General features: G+C 36.2%; 1 protein-coding gene across 1 annotated transcript in view; it reads left to right on the forward strand.

Moving 5' to 3' along the window:
* Positions 1 to 22,381, forward strand: part of DMD (dystrophin) — a 2,165,569-nt gene that overhangs the window by 427,853 nt on the left and 1,715,335 nt on the right. Inside the window, exon 7 of the mRNA XM_061137756.1 lies at positions 6,446 to 6,564. Within this exon, the coding sequence (XP_060993739.1) occupies positions 6,446 to 6,564 (119 nt within the window). The remainder of the gene's footprint in view (positions 1 to 6,445; positions 6,565 to 22,381) is intronic.

Here is a 22,381-nt window from a genome sequence, read left to right on the forward strand (position 1 = left end):
ATTTATGCAGCCACATGCTTCATGGTAAGGGCCGGAACATATGATCTTGCTGTTCATGTACACATTTGCAGATGAACAGAAATATTGAGGATCAGGTTATGTGGTCCTTGTTGGCTTGCTGGCATTTTCTTTTCAAGTGGACGACTTCAGTCCTGCCAGCATGTTCACAGACTACATTTGTTAATGTTTTATTTCATGATTTCTTAATATAGTTCTAAGTAATGCAGTAAACATATCTAGGTTTCCCTCCCTGTCCCTGACCTACTCTTTGCCTCTCTAAATATCTCCATTGATACATTCTTCTGTCATATTGAATGAATCACCAGTAACTCCTTTTTTATACATAACATGGTTACTTCTCAAGAGGTTTCTCAAAGTTGCTAATACTCTTTCATGAATCATCTTTGTCTTCTTTTTGTCTCTGACAAATGTTCATGTTGTTTATCTAAAGAGAAAGAAAATGGTTGAACTTTTTGTTTCAGGATGATTGTCATTGAAACACAGGAATGTCATGAAGTGTCCTGATTTCAATTAATTGAGAGATTATGTAGAACAAAGGCATGAACTTGATAAAGAGCATAGGAATTGACAAAGAGCCTTGCCAAAGATCAGTCTGTTAGTGGTTTTATTTTTCTTTAAGGCTAAATTTTCTCTTAATATGTAAGGAATTAAAAGTATTAAAAGACAGAGTTCACTACAGTGCAGTTAAAAGAAAGCCAGATTCTACTTCTGTGGGAAAAACAACCAAATGATAATTAGCTTAGCTGGTAAAGAATTCACGTGCAATGCAGGAGACCCCAGTTTGATTCCTGGGTTGGGAAGATCCACCAGAGAAAGGAAGGATAGGCTACCCACTCCATTATTCTTGGGCTTCCCTGGTGGCTCAGATGGTAAAGAATCTGCCTGTAATGCTGGAGACGTGGGTTTGATCCCCAAAAAATGTTGGGAAGATCACCTGGAGAAGGGAACAGCTATCCACTCCAGTATCCTTGCCTGGAGAATTCCATGAACACAGGAGCCTGACAGGCTACAGTCCATGGGGTCACAAGTAGACACAACCGAGCGACTTTCACAAGACATAAGACATGCTCAAAATATGCAAATAAATTGCACTAAGTATACAGTTGCAATAAAATTTTCTTTCTAATTTCTTAGTTTATTCCCATAGAAGTAACATAGCACATGATTTAGAAACAGTCAGACATTAGGGAAGAAAAGGGCAGAAAGAAATAAAATATATCTTCCTGATCCCAGTCCTGTTCCAGCACACTCTACTTGCTAGTAGTTACTGTTAGCAACTTCTTTTATTCTCTCTGATAGTTTTCATAATTATAAATATTTTATTTCTTTATTAATTCATTTCTGACAGTAGATGGATTTATTCCTTAATGTGAAGCCCACACATCTTACATCTCATCCCCATCTACTTCTTGATTTCATTACTATGTTATAATCATTTTATTCTTACAGTTGTTGCCTGTGTGACTTTAAATGACAGTTGTATACCTATTTTCATCAAGTTTAGACAAGGTCTGTTCACCACCTGAAAAAAAGATGAGGAAATTATCATCCTTATATATACTTCCTCTTCTTCTCTCCACCTTCTATTCTATTATTATATTATTATTCTTGCATCAGTGGTATTGTAGATTTATATCTCTTCTATAAGTTTAGGTGTTCTTGGCTTGAATCTATAAATTGAAAGTGTTTTACTGTTATTTTATAAATATAATTAAGCTTAAAACAAAGTAATAGAAGTTAGTGTTTTGAAGCAATTATTACTGTGTAGGCACTATTCTATGGTCAATGGCCCATCTGTTTTCTCATGACATACATACTATCATTGTCCCCATTTCACAAATTGGGAAACTGAGGCACAGGAGAGGGTATATGATTTATCTAAGACCATTTGACTGTGTCACCCAAAATAGAAAGATAAAAGGAGGCAATCTCAAACGATCAGAAATTGAGTTTATTCAGGAATAACAGAGGAATTGCAATTTGGGAAATTGGCTATAGTGAGATACAGGTGAGTCTGTTGGGAGTTTGGGGCAGACTGTGTGTATGGGCAAGGATCGCAAAGAGGGAGCAGTCCAGCTTGGGTGCAGGCAGTAAGTTCATTGCCTTAAGGATGGGAAGAGATTCTGAGTGGATATTCATTGGTTGGGAGATAAGGCTTGATTTCTGTAAAGCAGGTGTTTATAGAAAACTAGCCTCTGAATTCTTACATTTCATTCTTCTTAAGGCACGTGTGTGGAATTCTCCATTTTGTATCCTCTGGTTCCACTTTTGATTGAAATATTTTCACAGTTAATATGTGGTAGAGCCCAGGTTTTGGATTCATAGAGGACTCTCCTAGGCTATGCTCTCTCACTCAGTATGTCAGTTTTCTCAGAAGGCTGGTGATCCTTGATTGCACATTCTTATTTATGAGTTATAGTCTAGGTCAGCATGGGAGGAGAGTATGTGGCTTTCCTCTTCAGTTGGTTAGTTTTACAATTCTTTATGCATTTGAAAATCACAGTTATTTAAAGTGTTAATAAATGGTGTATTTTAATAACATTTTATTAGATTGATTTTAATGCTAGAAGAGACCTCAAAGACCATTCAGTACATCATTGCCTTCTTTTTGAAATGAAAACACTGAAGTTCAAATAGATTACATGGCTCAGTTAACTCCTCATCCAGGTGATGAGTTACTGGCTAGGGAGAAGGGGGAGAAGATGAAGGGAAAAGGGCTTAAATGTGGAAGAAATCCCTTTTAAAAAAAATCATATGAATTTAACTGTGTTTACTGTGCCGTAGATGAGAAACTAGTTTCCCACACTCTCCCACCTATATTCTTTTCCACTTCCCTTGCTGAGAGATGGAGAAATGAAGATGGGGCAGAGGTTGCATAGTGAAGTCAAAACTTTCTCCAAATACTCCAGGATTTAATTTTTGTTTCATACAGTCACAGGACTAGAGACAGCTCCGTGTGTGTGTGTGTATGTGTGTATACACATTTTAGGTTCTAAAAGGTCTTTGGTCATTCTAGGTAATCTGGAGTGTATAGAGGAGATTAGATTTACTAAGAAGTGCACAAAAGCCTGGTGAATTAAACAGGGTAGGAGCAAGTAGAGAAAAAGAAATGAGAGTCAGAGGAGAAATAAAGTTGTATGTTTATTTTGAATTCTGCTTTTAGAAAATAACAGCTAAGCCTTTCCTCGTAGCATCCTCTCTGTGGAGCATGAATTCTTAAGCAGGAGTCCGTTGACAGACCCCAAAGTCCTAAAATTCTTTGTAATTCTATCTAGAGACTGTCACACAAATTAAAGTAAGTCAGAAAGAGAAAAGTAAATATATATTAATGCATATATGTGGAATTTGAAAAAATTGGTACAGATGATATTCTTTGCAAAGCAGAAATAGAGACACAGACATAGAGAACAAACATGTGGATACCAAAGGGGAACAAAGGGGAACAAGGGGTGTTGGCATGATTTGGGAGATTGAAATTGACATATATATATTATGTATGTGAGTGAAGTCACTCAGTCATGTCCGATTCTTTGCAACCCCATGGACTGTAGTCCACCAGGCTCCTCCATCCATGGGATTTTCCAGGCAAGAGTACTGGAGTGGGTTGCCATTTCCTTCTCCAGGGGATCTTCCTGACCCAGGGATTGAACCCAGGTCTCCCGCATTGTGGGTAGTCGCTTTACCGTCTGAGCCACCAGGGAAGTTCCCCATATGCTATGTATAGTCACTATGTATAAAATAGACAGCTAGTTGGAAGCTATTGCATAGCATAAGGAACTCAGTGCTCTGTGGTGACCTAAATAGGAAGAAAATCCAAAAAGGAGGGTGTATATGGATATGTGTGGCTGGTTCACTTTGCTGTACAACAGAAACTACCACAACATTGTAAGCCAACTACACTACAACAAAATTTTTTTTAAAAAGATACAGATAGGTCTTTTGTCTAGGTAGAAGTTTCATAGAACTCATCGGATTCTTAAAGGTATCTGTGATCCAGGAAAGGTGATGAAGCACTTAACAATTGATTTCCAATGTTGTTGCGATAAATTGTCATTCCTTACCAGCCAAGGCCTTTTGCAAACTCACCCCAATCCCCACTCCTCACCCTATCTCCCACCACTTGATACTGGAAATCTCCCAATGGAGCCAGGCCCATGGCGGCTTGAGTGACTGTCACCTTCTGCACTTTCCTTCCCTAAGAGCTTTGATTCTCTAATAGCCACACAATTTAAAATTCTATTCTCAAGCACTTTTCTTAAGTCTAAACCCAAACCACCATTTAAGACTCCCTTAAGCCTCAGAAAACACTTTATATTTTTCCTTCGGATTTTAGAAAACCTTATATATTATTATCTGTATTTATCACACTTAAAATGTATTTAATTTATGATGTACACATTTTTTTCCTCAGTATATTTAAAATCAATATAGATAAGAACTGCCTCTTACATGACTGGGTATTTCTCTGTTATCAAGGAAAATGATAATCATATAGTATATTCTCAACCATTCTCTGGTGAAGTCAATAAATACTTGTTGAGCCCCTCCTGTGTATCAGGCTGGATTTCTCGAAGTGAATACGCCTGGCAGGAATTATTCTACATTCAAGTGCAGAAGATGGATAAATAAGATTAATTAAATGTACAATATATTGAGTGCTAAGGAGAAAAATATAGAGCCACCAAGAGGAATAGGAAATGATTCCATGTACACTTGTTTTGGGGGCAGGCAATTTTAGATGGGAGAAGGGAAGGGAAGAACTCATCAATGTGACTTTTGAGTAAAGACCCAAAGGAAGTGGAGGAGTGAGCCATGTCAATGTCTAGGGGAAGAGAATTCCAGGCATAGGGAACAGCAAGTGCAGATGCAGGAAATGATCTAGCCTGTCTGAGGAATATGAGGAGGGAGGCAAGAAGTAAAATCAGAGAGTTAATGGGGAGCCAGAGCGTGTAGGGTCTTGTAGGTCACAGTTAAATCAATGAATTTTACTCCCCTGATACGAGGGATTTGAGAAGGTTATGATGGAACATTTTACCAGATCACTGCAACAACTCTGCTGAGAATAGATTAACAAGGGCAAGGGTGGGAAGAGGGAAGCAGTTAGAAAGCTAATGGAGTGATCTGTGCAGGCTAAGAGGGGGTTTGGATTACCGTACTAGCAGTGAGGAAAATGTGAAGTGGCCAAATGCTGGATATATTTCCAACTAACTTCTGTGAGGGTGAAAGAGTCATCAAAGTTGACCCCAAGATTTCTATACTGAGCTCCACAAGTTTGACCTTGTTATTGATTGTTGAGGAAGGGAGAACTATAAGACAAGTAGGTGAGGTGGGGTAGTGCAGATGGGGATGAATATCAGAAGGTCACTTTTTGACACTTGAGACTTGCCATGACTCTCATAGAGATACTGAGTAAGCATATGGATGAGAGGCTGAAGTTCAGGCAAGAGGTCTGGGCAGGGCTTGTAGAATTAAAAGATACCAACAAACAGCTGCTCTTTATTTATTTATTTATTTTAATTATTATTTTAATTATTATTATTATTATTTTTTGGTCATACATTGATATGAATCAGCCATAGATTTACACGTATTCCCCATCCCGATCCCCCCTCCCACCTCCCTCTCCACCCAATTCCTCTGGGTCTTCCCAGTGCACCAGCCCCGAGCACTTGTCTCATGCATCCCACCTGGGCTGGTGGTCTGTTTCACCATAGATAGTATACATGCTGTTCTTTTGAAATATCCCACCCTCACATTCTCCCACAGAGTTCAAAAGTCTGTTCTGTATTTCTGTGCCTCTTTTTCTGTTTTGCATATGGGGTTATCGTTACCATCTTTCTAAATTCCATATATATGTGTTAGTATGCTGTAATGTTCTTTATCTTTCTGGCTTACTTCACTCTGTATAAGGGGCTCCAGTTTCATCCATCTCATTAGGACTGGTTCAAATGAATTCTTTTTAATGGCTGAGTAATATTCCATGGTGTATATGTACCACAGCTTCCTTATCCATTCATCTGCTGATGGGCATCTAGGTTGCTTCCATGTCCTGGCTATTATAAACAGTGCTGCGATGAACATTGGGGTGCACGTGTCTCTTTCAGATCTGGTTTCCTCAGTGTGTATGCCCAGAAGTGGGATTGCTGGGCAGCTGCTCTTTAAATGCATGAGTTTGGATGAGATGAACACATTTTTGTTGCTTGGATAAGATAGAATCAATTCCACTTTGTTTTCTTCTGAATCTTCTATTATAATTGTGCCTGGTTTGAATGAGAACTCTCATTGAGGAGTACTGAAGAGGAACACTCACCTCTTGAGGAATATGGGCATGGGTTGTCTGTCAATCAAAAATCAGAATTGAAGTGAATCTCGTGAAACATTTTCAATCAGTTTATATTTGTCTTTTTATTTGTGTGTGTTTCAGGCCAGACCTGTTTGATTGGAATAGTGTGGTTTGCCAGCAGTCAGCCACACAACGACTGGAACATGCATTCAACGTTGCCAAATATCAATTGGGCATAGAGAAACTACTGGATCCTGAAGGTCGGTGCATTTCTAAACTGCGCCTGTTTTTAGCGCAGTTTAAAGTTTATCATCTCAGACTTCACATTTCCACAAACTAAGCACAAACTAGAACCTGTGCATTGTGTTTTTCTGTATTCCAGGTGTATTTAAAATGTTCTGCCTTCCTGAAATGTATTATGAATCGTCACATATGATCTTAGTTCTCAAATCCCAATATCTGAAACCAAGATATACAACTTTAGAAAAAGACACAAGCCTTTAGAATGTGTATGCTTCACAGATGAAGTATACTGTGTTTAGAGTGCACTGACTCCAAATAATTATAAAAAGTTCATGTTTTGCTTATTCTACCAAGAGATTTGATACACTAATCAGCTATAATTAATTAGCTACTCGTGGCGCTTTCATTCATATACTGTATAAAAGGCAACATGGTTTACTGTTTAAATCTGGGAATCTTTTCCTGGTGCTGATTCTGTTGTAATAGGTCACTGTGGGGGAAGTCCTCCATTGAATGGTTATTCGTTTTCTGCTTCTTTAGTTGGTGGGCAGCACTGTATTTATGGGGTCTTCCCTTGTAGCTCAAACAGTAAAGAATCTGCCTGCAATGCAGGAGACCCAGGTTCAATCCCTGAGTCAGGAAGATCCTCTGGAAAAGGGAATGACAGTCCACTTCAGTATTCCTCCCTGGAGAATCCCATGGACAGAGGAGCCTGGCAGGCTACAGTCCATGGGATTGCAGAGTCGGACATGACTGAGCAACTAACACTACTGTATTTATATTTTTATATTACACTTAAGTAAATTCCATCCTTATGTTTGGTGCTACATAGTCATATCTACAAACACGTGGATTAGAGGGGTAATAATTCCTGACCTCTGCTTTTCTTCTAGCCTATGAGGCACTTTTTAATCTGCCAACTTCTTTGAAATTGCAAGCTATATTCTCTTTACTGAGGCTTTACCACATTCTAAACCCAGAAGTTGGAGAAGCTGTATCAGTGGGATTGATTATCTGTGATATATTAATAATTCAAGCTGATATCTGGGTAGGGTTATATAATTCTTCTGTCTTGGGAATATTGAATCAGTCCCAAATCAGGAGATCCTTGAGTGGTGATCATGGGTCCCATCAGGAAAAGTTCCAAAAAAACTCAGAGGAAATAGCCTTTCACTGGTGAATTTATCATCAACCAGAATCTATTACTTAGTGTTACAGACCCAGAAACCTGATTGCCTTATCTTATTCATAGCAGACCCATAGTGATGGGGGAGTTAATTTTAAACAAGATGAAAAAAATTGACATAATCAAAATGGAAGCTCAGATATTATAAATGAGATATTTAACAATCACATACACTCATATGTAATTGACCCCTGTATATGGACTTGGGAAGGGAAAATTATAGCAATGCAAATATGTCTGTGAAGTTGGAATCAGATTAGGTACACTAGAAATGTCTCTTCTCCTTTAGATAATACATACCTCTAACCTCTTCTTATTGCTTCAATAGATGGTCAGTGTCCTTCCAGTCTTGGTTTAGCTCTAAGGGAGAAATTGTATCAATCATATTTCCTTGTCTTGAAAGGTGAGGGAGGGTTACCTCACTATAAACTCCTAGTACCAATATACGTGTTTTTTCATACTCCAGTGAGGTAGAGAGGCAGACATAATGAAAATATGAACTCTAGTCCCTGAGGATGAGAGCTATAGTGTGTGAACCTGAAGGATAAGCCTGTTAACAGTCTGTTTTTTATTTTGTGTTGTTGTTAAATCTGCATACGGTCATTTCTTTTGTCAGAGATACATGCTCAAGTCATTCTTGTGTGTGCCCTCTCCTTTCATAAAATAGTAAGTGTAAAATAGATCTTTTCCTTGTTGAGTTATAAAATGGCTTTTGATCTCTAAGTCCTCCTTTGAATAGTGAAGTAAGGGGATCCAGAATAGACATCCACATCATAATCAGAAAGTAGATTGATATGCCTATAATCAGAAAAAGGCAGTTAAGTAATGTATTTTATAGCGTAAAAGAGCCTGATATGCCCAATTCCATATTCCTACATGGCAAGTGTGTGTCGAAATGCACATCATATAGGCTTGTAGGAACACCCTCAACACAGTGAAGCAATTATCCTCCAATTAAAAATAAATAAATTTAAAAACAAAGGGAAAAAATACCTCAAACCTGACAATTTGAAGTCAACCAAATGCAGTATGAAATACAAGCTGATTAATAAAGATCAAACCACTGGTTATAGTTTCATTTTGCCAATGAACTCTTGGATCTGAAAGCTTTTGCTATTTATGGACTCCCTTTCAAGTCAAAGAGCATTCTATTTCCTAAAATGGTTTATTAAAGTTTTTTTTATGGATTTCAATAAGATGAGGATTCAGTATAAATCTTAACATTTTTTAGCTATCTATCAGTTCCCGGCAGTGTGTTAAGGAAATACTCAAATGTGCATTCAAAGACTTAAGTCTTAGATTGTAAGAGACACCATTCTGTCTTTGCAATTAACTAATTAGAAAATAAAAATCCTTATGATTTAGGTAATTTTTTTCTTTTAACTATCATTGATATCATCTCTTGAAAATACATTGAGCTATAATTTTTAATGCACATTTTTATATTTCCCTAACACACTGGCAGACTCATAGACTTCTTGCATGCCCTGTATAGTAATTACCTTTGAGAAGTTCATATTTTTATTTAACCACATATTGGTTCTTTAGCTTATACATGATGATTTCAGCTATTCTTCAAAGCAATTTTCTTTTCATATATAATATGCCCCTTAGGAGGCTAATGAAACAGTCAGCTTTACATTTGGGGAGATACTTATTATTGGGGGATTGAGGTTAAATTTGGTTTAAAGAAATACCTACCCAAAAATGTCTTTAGAATTTTAAACATATGCTTTGTTGATTGGGCTGATTTACAAATTAAACAAGTCATTGAAATATAATTTGGAGCTTTTCAAATCTTGCGTATATCGACTTTGGTATGCTTCATTTGACCTTAACTGTTGTTTTGAGGCCTGAGGTTTGGTTTTAAGTGGAATTGCCTTTTAAAATGAGTAGCAATAGGCATTAGCAGAACCAATTTCAGGAGCTGTTTCTGGTAGTTTAAATGTTAACATATGCAAAAATAAGTACAACTAAGGTAAAATTATTTAATACTTTATGCGTCTTTATGCTCATAGATATAAAAGGTTTATCTCCTTCCAAACATATCCTATTGTGAGTCATTTGATTCACTTTCTCTTATGATTTCCCTATAAGACACACACAGTAGTGCTTTGTGGGTTTCATATGCATTGTTTGCTTCCCTGAGTTTCAAACAAATTGGTTTGTTTGCAAATCCACACACTACTTTATGCATTAAGAGAATGCTTTGTCAGCTTTTCCTTGTGAATAGCAAAGTGAAGATGCTCTTCTTAAAGACATAAAAAAAAAATCGAGTATAAAAATGTGTGCCAGTTCTAGATGACTTTTGACTATAGTAAGTCATTTCCATCTAGGATGTGCAAGATGATGCTCACATTATCCATGGTTTACCAGACTGACTTTAAATGAAAAATGAATGACAATAATAAAATTTGATGAACACTAGGGCTTTCAAGAAATATTTATGACCTCAAAATAACATTAAGCCAATTAGTTTGGTTTTAATCCACTTCATTTTCCCAGGGTGAGGATGGTGACATAGATTCTATTTTCTGCCTGGCTAATCTGTACATCACTCTTGAGTTGCTTTTAGAGTCTACTTTTCCAAGAATTAGCTCTGCTTTTTGAAAGTTTTCTTCCTGAATGAATGGTCTCTGACTTCACTTGACCTGCATGCAGTTGATTAGTCTTCAGAAAGTAATCAAGAGAAGATATATAGCTTTTGTTGTAAAAGAAAGTCCTTAAGGCTTCTTTTTAGGTGGCTTGAGCAAGTAGTGTGCTTTTTTTGCTTCTATCCTTGTTCCGTTCATCACATTTTGATACCATTAACAATAAGAATGCTAATAAGTAATTTACACTAAGATAAAATGGAAAGAGAAAACCAACTCAGATGGATCTTGTTGATGTAAATAACTTGAGCTTTTTATGAACAGGCACACTCATTTCATATCATTTAGATTGATTTTTTTCTAGAACCCATTGTGGAATACCTTGGTTTTCAGAGAATGTAATGAGGTTGAAATATACTGGTATTCCTTATGTGTATAACATTTCAAGTAGAAGTTATTCTTGTAAATATATGACACACTTTACTGCCAAACTCTCTGCAGGGCAAAATGTTCTTTTTCCCCATATATTAAAGTATTTTAATAGTACATATTGAATTAAAATGGCCATTGCCTTTTTGATGGCAAAGCAACAAAAATATATTATTTTGTATTGTTTTGTATTACTGATTAATATTGTTATCTCTGGCAGAGTGTCTTTAGAGATATTATAAATTGTAATTATCTAATAGGAAATCTCAAGTTTTTTGGATGACAGTTCTTAGTCAACCTATTTTGCTATGGAAAATAGAACATATCATCAACTGCTTTTACAAATATGACAATAACAGTATAGTGGTCCTATTAGATCAACAGGAGACCAGTTTTTCCAGGGTTTCTTTTTAAAGGAACCATAACAATTTGATCATTAGAGCCGAATTATATCATTTAATGGTGTTAAGTAATAATAATGAAAATATTCCTTTAATTTTGAACTTCAGTAGATTGCAGTTGAAATGAGTAAATTAGAGATGGCATTATTGTATCAGCAAAGGAATGGGCTACATTAGATTTAGTGTTGGCATCTTATTTGCTTAATGTATATTCAGCACACCCTTTTAGTAAAGAAATTTGGGAAATATTGTGTTAAATAATTTAAATATACACTTTGATTAGCATTGATTAGAACAGAAACTAGCATTGACACATAATTAGAAAAACTGATGGCCAGTGTTGAAGTCCAGAGAAATGTCATTAACATATTTCTAGCCTGCATATCATTAGAGTAAGGATACTTATTAGAATATCCTTAATTATTTTTAGGTTTTTTATCCTGAACCTTCCTTTTTTACACTTGTATTTTCTGTGGGCAGACACATTGCATAACTAGCTTTGACTGTCTATTGCCACTTTAATATAATTTAATGCATTTGAGTTATGATTACTTTAGCTGAGTATCTGGAGGTGTCCTCAAATTTATCATTGCTACTATAGAAGAAAGATCTTTAAGGGGCAGGGAGGCAGTACTTTGTAATACATAGCAAAATAAATAGATGAAAACTTCCTATGTGGGTAAAAAGGTTACCAATAATAGTAAATAAATATTAGCATATAAATGAGGCTAAAGATATTACATTGATATTATGATAGAGATAAATATACTAACATTAAGATATTACTGTTGTGATCTCCTGTTTCCTGATCGAGAACTTTCAAATTGCTTATTGCAACAGAAATTTTAAAAATGGTTATATTACTATATAGTTTCCAGTAACCTGAAATGTTAACAAAGCAAATGAGACAAAGAGAGAGGGAAAGGGGAGGAGAAAGAGAATGAATCTCATGTTTATTTTTGATATGCTATCATCTACCTTTATTCTCAGTTCAGGTAACCTAGCAAACGAATATTTTCAGGACAGTTTGGACAAATCACTAATAAATTGAAGTGATTCTTATTCTCTTGATCCATTTGAATTGCTTGGATGACAGAAATAATTGAATGCAACCATCACAAATTCAGTCATTTAGACAATAAGGAAACTTGCAAAATATTAAAAAGACAGTGTGTGTACATGGCCTGAATTTACCCTTTATACCATAATTTGGTATTTTCCACTCATTTTTATGTTCTTTTTTAATTCATCACAATTTTGGCCTTATGGAAAATGGTTGGCCAATTTATATATATTTTTAATCTCTGTTAGGAGTTTGTTAAAAGGAATATTATTCATTGTTAATGAGTGGGCTTCCTAGGTGGCTCAGTAGTAAAGACTCCACCTGCCAATGCAGGAAACACAAGAGACCCAGGTTCGATCCCTGGGTCAGGAAGATCCTCGGTAGAAGGAAATGGCAACCCAATCCAGTATTCTTGCCTGAAAAATCTCATGAACAGAGGAGCCTGGTGTGCTACAATCCATGGGGTAGCTAATAGTTGGTCACGGTTCAGCAACTGAACACACAGTTAAGTAATATAGTTTCTTGCTAGATTGTGGAATTTAAATAATGACATATAATCTAATCCTGTGATTTAAGGTTTTCATCCTGGATGAGTGTCTTTACCAAATTTGTTCAGAAGCATTTGAGTATAATCCTTGTCTATGTTACCAAGAAACTCTTTTTAATTACTTTGCCAGGATGGTTTTTACAACTAATTTTTATTTAAGTAGGGGCTTCTCTGGTAGCTCAGCTGGTAAAGAATCTGCCTGCAATGCCAGAGATCTGGGTTCGATCCCTGGGTTGGGACGATACCCTGGAGAAGGGAACAACTACCCACTCCAGCATTCTGGCCTGGAGAGTTCCATGGAGGTATAGTCCATGCGGTCGCAAAGAGTCAGACATGAATGAACGACTTTCACCTTATTTAAATGGGGGAAACATAATATCCTATGCCTATGCAATCACAATAATATTGAACGACTGACAGGCCATCTATAAAATTGTTTAAACAGTTGGAAAATATGTCCACCATGTTCCAGTGCTGAATGACATACAGTCGATACTTTGTGGATGGTATCCCCAGGTATGTCATCCCTAGGAGTCCATTAGTCTATTAAGGAAATATATTTGAAACAAAATTTGTTGTTCCTTTGTTACTGATTTTAATAAGACATGTCTAATAAATGAGATAGTAGCAATTATGAGTAAAGTTTTTTCTGTAATTGTTATTTGTATTTCTTATTTATCATGGGACAATGTAGAGTTAATTAAAAACATTTTGAATATTCAAATGATTATAGAAAATGATAATAAAATGGCAAAAATAGTTTTGAAATTTATATGTGGTTTTAATAAAATCAGTGATGATGTTTGAAAGTAAAGCATATGTTCTTTATAGTTGGGACATTTTTGTTCATTTCACAGTCTTCAAAATGGAATTAGCTGTGTTTGATTAAAAAAATAGATGGTATCATAGAACTTTCAAATGAATATCTGAAAACCTAAAAGCTGAGTGCTAGGAAAAATAGGTATCAGGTTGGTACATATGTTTTCTGATTAAATCATATCTGTATATAAAAATGCATGGGCCATTTAACAGCTGGAATATGGAATAAAAATGAAAATATATTAGTTGCAATGGTATTTGGATAAAATAGTAATGAACTAGAGTCTTGGTGGATGCCATTTAGTTTTTATAACAGGATAATTTAATTCTCATAAAAATGAAATTTAATTGTTGTAAAGAATTATATAATCTCAAGACTTAAGTGTAGTCTTGTGATTATACTTAAAAATAATATAGTACACTTTTATATTTATTTGCTTATGGCAAACTTGTGGAGTTAGTGGGGCATATGCTGTCCCCTTGAGAGATGAGAAAACTGAAACAGCTATTAAGTGATTGGGGAGGTTATGTACTATTAAAATTTAATAAGTTGGTTGAAATCCAGTGTTTTTACTTTTTAGAAATAATCAATTGTTCTGCAGTATCATTCTTGTGAGATTTTAAAAAAAAATATTGCTGGAAGACTTCTACCTGAACTCAAAGTACTGTTTTCCCTACAAAATAATTTTCTTATTTATCACTAGTGATATAAATTCAAATATACAAAGTTCTTTTTGGTAAACTCTAACTAAAATTTCAGTAAGACAACCATGTTTTAGGAACCTCACATTTGTTTTGTGCAGTAGTTCTTGGGCAGTTTATCCTTATTTTATAGATGGAAAAACTGAGGCTTAGAGAACTTTACCAAGACCAGGATCATTCCAGCCAATAGAAAGATGTGCAAAAATCAAATTCAGTTTTACCTCTCCTCAAAGTTGATATTCTTTCCAGTGGGGCTGCTCAGTAAAATCACCTGGGGGAGACTTATGAAAACATTGGGATTAGAACTGATATTTTTATTATATTGATCTGAGGTTGGGCCCTGACATCAGAAATTTTTAAAAGCTCATTAGGTGAGACTATCATACAGCTAAGGTAAAAGTAGTGGCAATAGAACAATGGTTTATATAGGTATGTGTTTTTAGAGGATAAAACCCAGAATCTGTTGTACCAGGGTTTTTAAAAGATTTCTAGCATTTTCTTTCTCAAGAGGTGACTAAGCCTGCTGTTCAAATCTTCAATTATTGGAGCATTGCTTATTGCTAACAGTCTTGTCGTTAATGAGAAATGGTTCGTCCACCAGATAAAATAGAAATAGACTAGCTGTCACGTAAGACTGGCTACCAAAAACATTCTCTGTTAGGATTAAGGGACTTACCTTATCTGCTGTCCGCACAGCTCTCTCTCTCTCTCCATCCCTTCTTCTGTTTATTACTTCATGGACATATTTGTGATAGACTGATGCTCTCACGCACACAGTGATTCCACCAAAGGCTTGTCCCAGACAGCCTATGTGTGGAGGTCGTACCTGGCTTTCTGTCCTTTTATTTATTTGTCCTTTATATTCTTCCTCTCTCACTTTGACCCTAATTAGTGTCTCTGCGCCCTGTCATCAAGGGTTTGGTGATCCCTTTTTCAGCCAGTAAATATCTCTTTCATTGACACAGCTGATAAAGCCTCTTATTCCAGAGGAATTTTTTAATAATAACAAAGGGATAATAAAAGAAAAGGAAAAAAACTATTTAAAAGTGGCAGTAAAATAATTTTTTTTCACAGGAGAAGTCTGTGATCCTATAAATCCATTTAAAAGAGGGAAGCAGCTTTAGTTAACTTCATGATCTCTGATATTAATGCCAGAAATAGATTGACTTTAATCACAAGCCATTTATCTAGGATTAGTTTTGCTAAGCAGTCTGTTTTTCAGCCAAATATATGACTTTTAGTGACAATGTATAATAGTCTTTGGAGCCTGCAGGATCACTGTGGTTGTGAGGGGATCAAATTGGCAATTTTACTCACAGATGCAGTGGAATTCAGTCTAATACTATGTCGACTTAGCTGTATAGAGGGATACAAAGTAAGAGATAAGCTGGAATGACACTGAGTGGCCCAGAAGCACCCAGAATACACATGTAAGGTGCGAATGTGCACCTTATGCACTGGGGTAAGAGCGAGGGTTCATGTGGGCAACTTGACCCGAGGAAGCTCTATCCATGATTTCCCACCAACAATGATAATCATTCTGCTAACAGAGGATAAAGGCCTGCATGTCACTACACAGACCCTCCTCACTAGCCTAAGAGTAGTTGTACCTAGCCAACAAAAGAGGAACGACTTTACCAATTATCTCGACTCCTTAGTTCTTGGAAAACAAAATTCTCCAGTCATTTTCCCAGGCAAGCTTAGGGCTGATTTTAACCTTTCATTCCTAGAGCCAACTAGTCTTGAGTTGAAATCCAGTGTTTGTGTTTAATTATTTATATGGTGCTGGGAAACTTTCTGAGCCTCGGTTTTGCTCATTGTGCAAAGTTGAATCAATGATATCTACCTGATAGAGTTACTGTAAGGATTAAGTTGAATAATGTGTATATGTGCTCAGTCATGAGTGACTCTTTTGCAATCCGATGGACTGTAGCCATCAGATTCTCTAGGCAAGAATCCTGGAGTAGGTTACCATTTCCTTCTCCAGGGAGTCTTCCCGACCCAGAGATCGAACCCGTGTCTTTTGCATCTCCTGCCTTGGCAGGCAGATTCTTTACCTCTGCACTGCCTGGTTCCCATCAGTTAAACAATACCTGGCGCTAGTGGTAAAGAACCTGCCTGCCAATGCAGGAGACATAAGAGATGCGGGTTCAATCCCTGGGTCGGGAAGATCCCCTGGAGAAGGGAATGGCAACCCACTCCAGTATTCTTGCCTGGAGAACCCATGGACAGAGGAGTCTGATGGGCTACAGTCCATAGGGTCACACAGAGTCAGACACAACTGAAGTGACTTAGCACGCATGCCCAAGCATTCGGAAATAGCAGCTAAAACATATGTCAAGTGTCTGGAATATTGAGGAAATTAAATGCTACTTCACTTTGCATTCCTATAAATTGTCTTGATTAGAGACAGCTGATCTTCCTAATTATTTTGCTTTCCTCCAGGATAAATGCTGACTTTCCCCATATTAAATAATTCCCCATGTTATATCTTCCTGTTTTTCCTGTGAACTTCCCACTCATTCCAATTTCCTGATCTGAGATTTTCTGGTTCACAGCTTGATTTCTGGGTCATAGCCCTTGATGTCCTTGAGTTCCAGAATATAATCTAATACTTCACAGCAAACTTAAACTACATCTTGAATTCATCAGTGGTGGCATTGCACACATATGGCACACACACGTACACATGCATGTACATAGACTCGATTACACTAAAGATTTTCAACAAGTTTCCTTAAGACTGGTTCATAATTATAATACATGTTTCCTATAATTGTCATGGTGTTTGTCAGGGGCTGATTACCACACTTGCAAAAATACAGTTTTTCTTCTGCAACCATAACTTTATTAATGACGTGTGGGTGGTTGAACTGGTTCCCAAGAATCTAAGGAACATTCTTGTCTTCTGAAACCCAGAGTAGCATTTGTACGGGAATGTTGATGTGCTCTGGTATAATGTTTACTGAACATTTATAAGTGCTGGGCATAGTAATTAACATTTTATAAGTATAATTTTATTTCATTCCCATGACAACCCCAGGAAGAAGACACTATTATGATGACTATTTACAACTGCAGAGCTTAAGAAACTTGTCCAGATCTTTCAGCTCGTGGGTTGGAGTTGAGAGTCCCTGCTTGTAACTACTACAGAAAATAGTTGTAATGCAGAATATTTCTGTATTCCTCCCTGATTTTTTTTCTTTGCATTGATTATTACAGACCTAATTGACTTTCTTTGAAAATAGAGGGACATCAATCAGTTGCTTCCAAATGTGCTGAAAATAAATGTAAAAAGTCATACAAATGGGAGTCCAGACTAAGAGAGATACTGGATTCCGTGTCTATACTATGATATCTCCCTCAGAGAATACTTAAATAATTAATCAAAGTGGAAAGATGTTTACAAACCTTGCGAGTTTGGGATCCTATCCAAGCCACACTAGAGTTATCAAAGGGAAACACTAACCAGTTATGAATATATTCCCTTCTGTTCTGTCTCTTGTTAACTCTAGATGGCAAAAGCATCACTTAAGGTATGTCAAAACATCTATCTCAAATGTTTCCTCATTGGTTTGTGATGTAAACATCTGTTATCTACCCTCTAAAATATGGATTAGCAAAAAAGAGAGGGAGAGACAAGGAGAGAAAGAGTCCTAAGAAGGACTAAATAAATATGTACATTTTACCTAGACTTGAATATCTAAGTTTCTCTGTGTGGCACAATTCTTTGTGTGGATATATTATTTGAGTCAGTTGGGAACTTGGGTCTGTATAGAAGCAGCTGGACAAGTGAGCACTTTGAAAAAATGTTTTAGAAACAGTTTCATTAGTGTTCTATCAGTAGAGGTGCTATAGGTGAAAGCATTATAAAGTGGAATGAGTTCATGCATACGCCTCAGGAAAAGGAGTGGCTCTTTTGTGGTCTCTTGAGAACTGTTTTATTTAAAATTAATGCTATTCGGTAGGCAAGAGTATGTGGTGATCCCTTGATAAATGTACCTCTTATCACCCAGAACATAATAGTAGACTGTGATAATGGTGTAGTTGTTGCTAACAGAAGGGAGTCTGAGCATATGTAGCAGGAAGTGGGGAAAGACTAGCCTAGAAGAATAAGAATCATTGAGCACTTGGGTATTTGGAGAACCTCAGTTTAAGAAGCAGGTTTCAAAAGGCTAAAACTAAGGACAAATCCCACCCACTTCAGAATATAGCAAGTGTAAAAATGAGTAAGGTATAAGCTCCTAGATAAAAAATTAAATATATGTAATTTTATCTGCACTATTGTATCTTTAGCTTTCCTTCCACTGAAACATAAAAAAGTGCATGTGAAGAATGAAGAAAAACCATAAAATATAGAATATTAAGAAACTAGAAGATAAATTAATCTTTATTTTGTCATGACACAAGTAAATCCGATGGTTTAAAGTATTAGTTGCAGCAAGATTTTAGTAATATATGATGCAGTGAAAGTGTGAATGTGAGAGTGTTAGTTGCTCAGTTGTGTCCAGCTCTTTGCAGCCACGTGGACTGTAGTCCACCAGGCTCCTCTGTCCATGGGGATTCTCCAGGCAAGGATACTGGAGTGTGTTGCCATGCCTTCCTCCAGGGATATGATGCAGAGCTTCTATTAACTGATAGTATCTGTGTATCTGGAGAAGGCAGTGGCACCCCACTCCAGTACTCTTGCCTGGAAAATCCCATGAACAGAGGAGCCTGGTAGGCTGCAGTCCATGAGGTCGCCAAGAGCCAGACACGGCTGAGTGACTTAACTTTCACTTTTCACTTTGATGCATTGGAGAAGGAAATGGCAACCCACTCCAGTGTTCTTGCCTGGAGAATCCCAGGGACTGGGGAGCCTGGTGGGCTGCCAACTATGGGGTCACATAGAGTCGGACACGACTGAAGTGACTTAGCAGCAGCAGCATCTGTGTATCTGTGTATTCATAGTAAGTGGAAACATATATTTTAAGCAAAAAATATTGCAAAAAAAATGATAACTTCTACATTCACTTTAGTCCTAATATATACTGGTAAGGTAACCAGTGACTAAGTGAACACACACAGCCAGTGCTTGAAGGAATGCTTTCATATGTTTAAAGTAATTTTGTCTGAGATTGATCAAGAGGCCATTAAAAACCATAATAATTCTGAGAACTTTAATCTTGCAGAAGAAATGGAAACTTTTGACATTAGACTTTACTGTCAGAACCTAAACATTGGTTGCTTATATAAGCCAATTCCAGCATTATTATAGAGCAATATATATACATTTTTTACCTAATATATATCTTTTACTGGGTTGACTATATACAGATGAATCTAAAAATGAAAAAAAAAAAAGGATTATTTTATAGAGTTCAAATGTTGGACAAGTGGCTAGATAGACTTGGATTTTGTTTTTCCGATGAGTGTATCTACCCACCCCACTAATAACCTAGGAATCTTGGAGCTTCTATTTCTATTTCTGACAGTGTAATTTGTCTCAGACACTGAAGAAGCTTTTAAAATTTATTTGCCTTGGGGTCATTATTTTATCAAGTGGAAATTCATTTTAAGTCATCAAACTCTCATTGATGGACAACTTTACGTAAGAAAGGGTATTATATATGCCACATGTATAAAAAAGAAAAAGTATAGAATCATCCAAGGAATTGATAATTCAGTATGGGTCAACAAGGAAGTACATGGGTACTTATTAGACATGACAGAATGTGACCTCATCCACACAAATTGTTACATATAGTAGAATATTTTTAGAAGTATTTAAACACGCTTGAGGACAGTATCCCCTTCTAATATATGTCTGTGTCCAGTGAAAATGTGGATGTGTCATAATCTTTTAGGTAGAATATTGAATAAATTAAAATCCACTGGATCTGTACAATTGTCCTTGCTCTGCTTCCTTATTTTTATTCTCTGGAATTAAATACAGCAATCTATAAACAGAGAAGGTGATTTTGGAGCAGGAACCTTACCTGCTGTTCTGTTTCCTTATTTCTTTCAAAGTCAATTGATTTCTTAAGTAATAAACTCTTTCACCATTTTGAATGAGGTTTGGTAGATACTGCTTTCTTTTTAATACATGTGATTTCTGATAAAATAGTCTGGATTTTTTTTGTCATTTGTTTAAACCTGTTCTTTAGGACTGATGCCAGCTCACTTCAGTAAAAGTCACTGTGAATCTGCACCTGCATGCACATACACACAGATACTCATAGTTTTGAACAGGGTGTTTTTAAAAGTTAAACCTAGCAAGATGAATCACCTCCAAAGAAAAAGCTCTTTAGACTATTTTAAAGTCAACATGGAGAAGAGAAATTGGCCTATAATACACCTTGGATTCTTAACCTTTTTGAGAGCTATCGAAGAGATGCTTCTCTATAAAGTTAACGTATATTGACCATAAAATATATAAGGGAGGACGTCTACGTATAAAACTTAGAAAATGGTTTAGTGGGAACAGTTGTTTTATTAGCCTTCTGCTCTTTAATGACTGAGACCATCCTGGGGCTATTTAAAAGATGATTTAATTTGTCCTCTAAACACATGGATGAGTTCACGGTGTTTCTTTTTTTCTCCTTGAATCGACCATGTCTGCATTGATATTAAAAGCATGGATCAGGAATCTTTGTAATAATAAATCAGTCTTTTAAATGACTTGAAGTTGGTAATTTAAACAGCTTTAAACATGGATAAAGTGAAGTATTATAAATATTTGTAGTGAAATATTCCATCAACTTTCTACTTCACAATTAAAGGTTGTTTCAAGTGTAATTTTATTGTGAACTGTACTTGGGTATAACTTCAGTTTTTATGTAGTATCTATACCATTTTGTTCTTCATGAAAATGATCAGTGGAACAAATAATCTTCCTAGAGATAACCTCTTCCAGTTTACTCTAGATTGATAAATGATGCTATCATCTGTTCGCTCGGCTGCTCAGAGCAAAATCTGTACATCATCCTTTCACCAATCCCTGTTATCCCTAATTTTTAATTCATTCATGATGCCTTGTGGGTTATACTTTCAGAATAGATCACTAAGTCTTCACTGTCTCTCCCTCTTTACAGCCACCACTCTAGGTCAGAGTTGTCATCTCTTGACAGGAAGAACTTGCTAATTGTCAACTCTGCTTCCATTCTAGTTCTACCCTTAGTACCTTTATGCACAGCATCTAGGATGATAATCACACATTTCAAGTCCTTCACATTTGCTCTTCCAACTGTTTGGGTGCTTTTCTTTCATACTACATTTCACAGCCAAGTGAAATGAGCCCCAGAAAGATTTTGTACTTTTTTAAACTACTGTCAGAATAGCATGCTCCTGTGGTCCTAGGTCATGTTAAACAAGTCTCCTGTTTTAAATCTATCCTTATGTTATTTCATATTATGCACACTGCATTTGAGAGCAGCTTTTTTTTCTTTTATATTCTAGTGGTTTCAAATCATAAATCAAGTGGATATATGAGAAAAGAAATATTTTTCATTAATAGCTGTTAATGGAGAGCATAGCCTATGGACTTATCTGTCTTATATTTCATCTACCTTATGAAAATGTTGTGTTCATAATTTTTGTTGAAATATATTCAAAATTGTTTTTTTTAATTACCATGTTGCTAGTCAATATTCAACGGAAACGTGGATTAGGCAAATTACATAATAACTTCCTTTCTTATCTGCAAGCCCACATGAATATTGAGAGTATTAAGATATTAATTAAGGTATCTTCTATCCTCTGAGGAGAATATGATCTATTTGTGGAATAAAGACAAAGCACAGCAGAAATATCTAATTTTATTTCTGTCAAGAGTGGTTAAGATGATATTTACTTACACCTTAAAAGTTTTAGTTGAATGTTCTTCCATTTCAGCTAGTTTAATCTCTGAGGTAAGAGAGGTGAAGGGAGCAATACTGCCTTATTTTCTGTGTGTTTGTTTATATACATTCATGGGATGATCTTGATGCAAGGAGAGAGAGAATAAGAGCAACAAGGTAGGTACGGGCCAGAAATTTGATCACACAGTAGAGGACTGACATGGTCCGAAGCACTAGGAAGGCAAGGAGACTATTGTGATAGGTAGGAGCAGGTTGGTA

Source organism: Dama dama, chromosome X (assembly GCF_033118175.1).
Source record: "Dama dama isolate Ldn47 chromosome X, ASM3311817v1, whole genome shotgun sequence".
In the NCBI taxonomy this organism is placed as follows: domain Eukaryota; kingdom Metazoa; phylum Chordata; class Mammalia; order Artiodactyla; family Cervidae; genus Dama; species Dama dama.